The following is a 6,179-nucleotide window of genomic DNA, read 5'->3' as shown; positions in this document are numbered from 1 at the left end:
TGTATGTATTGTAAACTTACTACACTTGTTATAAAGAGGGTGTTCTGATGCTTGGGCTGTTTGGATGTTTGACTCAACAGAGGCAAATTCCTTCAGGCAGGTTTTGGAGGCAAAAATCAGTGTGGATAAGAAACAGCTCCTTAAGACAGATAAGGTTTACATCCACAGACTAGGGTGAAGAGATCTCTATTAGAATTGGAAATCTGACTGGACCACTCAAGGCTTCTCTGGTCTTTGACCTTGATAAATACCATGGCTTTCTTAACAGTGTGCTTACTAGTATAGTATACAAATATCTCCAATAAGACCCTCAGTAGTATCACACTGACTTGTGGGCAGGTTATACTAAACTAAATCTACCTATATTTATATTTTTATTAATCACAGCTCTTGTCAGGCGTGATGCCTACAAAAAGACTTCAAAAGGTTATAATTAAATAGAAAATCACTTATTAATGCATTTGAAAACAGGTTTTTAAATTGCATTTTAAAAATTTAAATTCAACATTTTTTTTTTTATGCAACAGATTATGCAACAGAAACTTTCGATCTTCCTATGTCCGTCGAGACTCGACAACCAAGTTATGCGTTCAGTGAAGTTAATGAAGACATGTAGAATTTTCCCTCATAACGGATTTATGGCTGACATAAAATGTTACGACGTTAAAATAAAGGAGTTTTAAAATTACAATTTTCTCACATTTTCTCGTCTCCCCTTCTTTTCTTCAAGGTTTGTCAAGGCACAGGTGCATCTCACCTCTCATTTTGCCACCAAAGTGAGGCAACCTACTGGAGTGCGCGCGCATATAATTCGTAAAAACAAAAACTTAGAAATGTTGCCTTGGCAACTTTTCAAAAAAACAAAAAAAAAAAAAAAAGTGGGCTACGCCATATACAACGCTTCTATGACGAGAAGGGGCAAAATAATTGAGATGGCCAGCGAGACTCTTCAGTTTTAAACAATGAAAGTGTGCAGGATCTTTTTCAATAATTAGTTACTGATCAAAGCTACTAGTCTAATTTTTATGAGGTTCCATGAGGCAAAAAAGTTTAAAAAGTGTGTTGAATCTCCATGTTAAATAACATTACCTGCCTACATGTATTTTTATTTATTTATTTTTACTTTTACGCTTAAGGCCATAGCCAGACTTTTTGTATCTTCTCTGATGTGGTGCTGCCTTTCTCCATCTCAGCTGGATATCTCACTCCACTCATCCCAGTGCTCAAAGATGGCTTTGGCATGGTGGTGGACATTAGAGGGAGCAAAGGAAACTTTCAGCATCCATCTTTGCCTGCCGTTCACCAATGCACATGGAGTTAGATGCCTTATGAGCCTGCAGGGTTCCTTTCCTGCCTTCTTTCTTTCCTTTGACTTGCTTTTCAGCTTGTCATCAAAGGAGGCAACAGCATACCACTCATCCTAGTGTTCAAAGCAGGCTTCGCTGATAGTGGAGATCTTATGTAGTGAGCACATCACATCTGACTGGCTCTCCAGCTTTCCAGCAAAGTCAGTGGTCTCCGTCCAGCCAACATTCCATGTGCTCCAGATGACATCCTCATCCCAAATAACAGTAAAGGTTTCATCAGGCCTGGAATCTCTGATGGCAAAAAGAAAACACTCAAGCATTTTTGCAATATTGGTAGCCAGGATGCCAGATCAGCCCTCTAAGGCTCCACAGCTCCTGAACTCTTCTCTCTGGCTTCTCCTCCTGACACCAGTCTATTACGTTATCCTATTTGTTCCACGACATCCAGTAGTCATTGTTGGCCCACGAGACAGAGGACTGTATTATAGCACTATGCATTGCTAGCTGCGCAACTCTGACATATTATAAAGAAATATGAATGATCTTATCAGAGCAGTGATTGTGCTCAATTTATATTGTTCTATGGAATCCAGGCTTATTATTTTACAGTCAACTGTGAAATCATCATTACTGCAGGAAAACATCAATTTACTTGTTTCAGCTTGTAGCAGCCAAATATTGTGTAAGAATATTAGTCTATATAACAAGACAATAATATAATTTTATTGTGTGTAATTTCAAGATGTCATTTTGTCAAATTATGTTATAAAACATGTAAAACTATTAGTTAATTGTGTTCACATAGATTAGCCGTAGCAACACAAAGGAGTTTTATTTTAAACATTTACATTTTATTCCATATTTAAGATTTTATTTTATTAAACACAACACATTTTCAAAAATGTGATGGAGATTACATTGCGGAACTAAATTTTTGAGTTAACATACAGTATATTGATGTGTCAAGCATTGATTTAGGTTTTTAGGACATAACATGGTCATTTAAAAAAAAAAGTATTTTTCCACTGGACTGCATGAAAAAGATACACACACATACACTACAATGAATGAGAATATGGTTTGTAACAAGTTTATTAAGAAACGAATCAAACATAACACTTCAGTTAACAGTCACAGAAAAAGAGCTAAAACCAAAGACCATATAAAAGCATTCCCACTTCTTTAGGGGGGCAAAGGGGAAAAGGAAAACAATATCAATACAGAAATACACATTTCATCATAGCGGAACCTGATAATGAAACAAACGTATACCTGCATCAATAACTTAAAACAATTAAGAAAATAAACATTTTGTTTAATCATTCATTAAAAAAGAGCCATCCACTACCTGGTGTGTACTGTATTTTGCCTTAATGCCAGCATTAAGTAAAGGGGTGAGAGAGAAACTAACAGAGGGCCAGCAAAGGTTACTTCTTTGATACACAGCATAAGACACACCTAGAAGCAGTGAGTTGATCTGCGAGACTAATTAAAGCAGGACTGTTTTGCGGACTCTGGTTTGGTCAAGTTCTCTGTCTCTGGCATCTTCAAAATATATCCAGACCTCAGTAACCGCCTGGTGCCCGGTTTCTGACCATTGTGTGCTATGAAAGCCCACTCCAACTATATAAAGCTTTAACGTTCTACTAAACCAACATTAGCTTTTCCTCAACACTCAGACAACATGAACTTGCTCTCTATAAATAAGCTCTCATTTGTGTATATTTGGTTTAAGCTAGAGGTAGGCCATACCTTCTGACTTCAGCATCCCACCCAAAAAAGAATTATTGGCCCTTAAATTCTTACCATTGGATGTGGAAAATAAAAAACAACATAGAAACGATGCATTGTTAAATATTATGTTCAAAATCAAATGTCATTGTTCTTGATCTGTTAAAAATGTTCTTGATCTGTTAAAAGCTTTAACGATAGAGTAACTTGGTTTCTAACCTGTCTTTTCTTCCCTACTTTCCTTTCTCTTTATCACTGATTTTCCTTTAACAACTAACATCCAATCCAACTGCACTGACTGTCCCAAAACACTAAATCAACTTAAAGGAACACTCCACTATTTTTGAAAATAGGCTCATTTTCCAACTCCCCTAGAGTTTAAACAGTTGAGTTTTCGAATCCATTCAGCCGATCTCGTGTCTGTCGGTAGCACTTTTAGCTGCAGCTTAGCATAGATCATTAAATCTGATTAGACCATTAGCATCTCGCTCAAAAATGACCAAAGAGTTTCGATATTTTTCCTATTTAAAACTTGACTCTTCTGTAGTTACATCGTGTACTAAGAAAACTCTTGAAACTCTAGAAACTCTTTGGTCATTTTTGAGCGAGATGCTAATGGTCTAATCAGATTTAATGATCTATGCTAAGCTACAGCTAAAAGTGCTACCGCCAGACCTGGAGATCGGCTGAATGGATTCGAAAACGGTAAAACTCAACTGTTTAACTCTACGGGAGATGGAAAATGAGCCTATTTTCAAAAATAGTGGAGTGTTCCTTTAAACAGATTTCAGGACCTTTGACCAAAGGGCACACTAATGTCCTCTATTTGACCTGGTGGAGAATGTTTTATCCCAGTTTTATGATTATACTTACTTGCATATACAGTATAATAACAGAGGCAGATGTAAAAATTCAGTTCAGGAATTTTAGATCTGTCTGGAAGTGACAGATATACGATTTACAAATATTACTGTCAATTTTTCTTTACGCCTCCTATCTGAGTGTTAAAAAAGTCATATCTGGTATATATTGTAAATTGCATAAATTCACCTGGTTTTATAAGAATGGAGGGAGTTTTAATGTCAAAATCTCATTAAAAACCAAAGAAAACAGAGAGGGAAATAATGTAGTTGTCCAAAAAAGTGTGATATTTGACGGAGTGAAAAGTTTTCCATTTTAGAGAATTGTCTTCAATGACTGAAAAAATTTATTCATTTTAAGCAGCAAAACTGTTTAAAACAAACTAAATGGGTAAAACGCTGACGTTAATGAAAGAAAAAGTAGATGTAGGGTGAAAAAACGAATCTCTGCCTCATTTTGTGTAGAGCACGCTCAGAGTAACACTGACCTCAATATTCACTTCCTGCTTCTCAGTTCACGTTCAAAGCATGCTTCAACTGACTGTTACAGGAAGAGAGTGGAAGACAGAGCACATGGAGAAGGATGGTAGAAGAAAAGACCTCCTCGTTCACAACATCAGCAGCCTCTTTCTTGATTTTAGACATAAAAAAAAATTCTACTCTACTGCACAAATCTACCTAGTGACGTTTACTAGTTTCTCCTACGAAGCACAAGGACAGACATGTTTATATATAGAGGAAATGAAAATACAAAAAGTAAACATCCTGACTTTCACACACAATACGAATAAAATAATTAAAAAATGCCATTTCATTACAATAGGATAAAATAAGATGCCTTGCATATCGGGGGGGAACAAGAGCAAACATAAGTAGGAAAACCATGCATACCGAAAGGCGATATGGGGGACTTAAACTGAACGTATCACATAGTGCAAAAATCCCAAGAAGAAACGAGGGACTAAATCAAATGCGAATGTACTCACATCAATACCAGCCCAGCCCAACCCACCCAGCCCCTTCACCAAACATCCCATTCGAAAATCCCCACCGGTGTGGACTTTGGTCTGTCCTGTGATAAACAAGGCATCAGGAGATGAGATTGCTGTGGTGTTGGAGGTCTTATGACTCTATCCCTGCCCACTTTGGTGAATGCCGCTAGCGCATCTTGTGATCATCAGTGTTGCCCATGTTGGAGCCAGGGCTGGGGTCCTGCTGTCGCCTGGGCTGGGTCATCACACACAAACACCCACGCAACCCAACAAACAAACCAAGACAGAGACAGAATACAGTTAAAATGGTTGTGCTGTGCTTGAGTCGCTCACATATTGGTTCTCAAACTACAAACACAATACAAGTAATAGGTTGCAGCCAACATGCAATTGCTCTTTGTGTCCAGCAGGGGATGGCAGAGATCAACTTCAGTCTAGACGCTAAAAATTGAGTTGCTTTTTTTGGTTGAAGTGCCAGACATTAGTCATTAGTCAGGGGGAAGAGTCTTCAAATCACTAGCCTTAAAAATAAAGATATGACTGATGGCCTTGTCACAGATACATATGTTTATGTGCCTATGTCTAAATCTCTCTCTGACATAGATGTCTGAGCACAGACAGGGCAGACGGACGGACAGACAGACAGGCAGACGGTGAGAGAAAGATAGACGAAGAGGCAGACATAGAGTATCTCACATAGTGTGAGGTCATCATCTGTGCAACCTGCGATTATAGCACGTTCTAACCCTAGAGCTACGCAGGGCTGTTTTTACTCTACCCGACGCCTGGAAATCCCATCTTTAAGCGTACGCATTAACAGATGAAGCTGTTATAGCTGTCATACGCACAGCAACAAAGCAGTCTTGTGCATAAACTTACTGTAAACAATATGCCTTAGCTAGCTCTACATGATTTCGATGAACTGCAGAATTAAACGTATTTGTCTAGTGACGCGTTGCTTGTTATTTATTCACTACTGTTCAAAGGTTTGAGATGAGTAAGAATTTTTTCAGCAGGGACACATTAAATTGCTTTTTTATGATGAATCACTTGTTGTATTCCTCATTTGTGAGTCGCTTTGGATAAAAGCATCTGCTAAGTGAATAAATGTAAATGTAAGAGTGACAGTAAAGACATTTTTTTATAGTAAGGGTAATATCTAATCAACATTAATGTCACATTTCACATGTTTGTTTTAAAATATAAAAATACATAAACAACAACATTTCAGAAATAATTAGAATAAAAGTATATACCAGTAATATATATATATATATATATATATGTGT

At 37.3% G+C, this 6,179-nt stretch overlaps 1 protein-coding gene across 7 annotated transcripts in view; it reads right to left on the bottom strand.

The window, feature by feature from the left end:
• Positions 1-3,766: 3,766 nt before the first annotated feature.
• The window catches only part of cbfb (core-binding factor subunit beta), a 50,296-nt gene continuing 47,883 nt past the window's right edge, over positions 3,767-6,179 (bottom strand). For 3 of the 7 annotated variants that reach the window (XM_016521743.1, XM_016521744.1, XM_016521747.1), the window contains one exon: positions 3,767-5,125. In XM_016521743.1, the coding sequence (XP_016377229.1) occupies positions 5,057-5,125 (69 nt within the window). In that variant the 3' untranslated portion in view covers positions 3,767-5,056. The remainder of the gene's footprint in view (positions 5,126-6,179) is intronic. The other 4 variants (XM_016521745.1, XM_016521748.1, XM_016521750.1 and 1 more) reach the window with 2 other exon arrangements.

This window comes from Sinocyclocheilus rhinocerous, unplaced genomic scaffold (genome assembly GCF_001515625.1).
Source record: "Sinocyclocheilus rhinocerous isolate Xijiao unplaced genomic scaffold, SAMN03320098_v1.1 scaffold1110, whole genome shotgun sequence".
NCBI lineage: Eukaryota > Metazoa > Chordata > Actinopteri > Cypriniformes > Cyprinidae > Sinocyclocheilus > Sinocyclocheilus rhinocerous.
The sequence above is the reverse complement of the archived record's forward strand: the minus strand, read 5'-3'. Positions and strand labels throughout refer to the sequence as shown.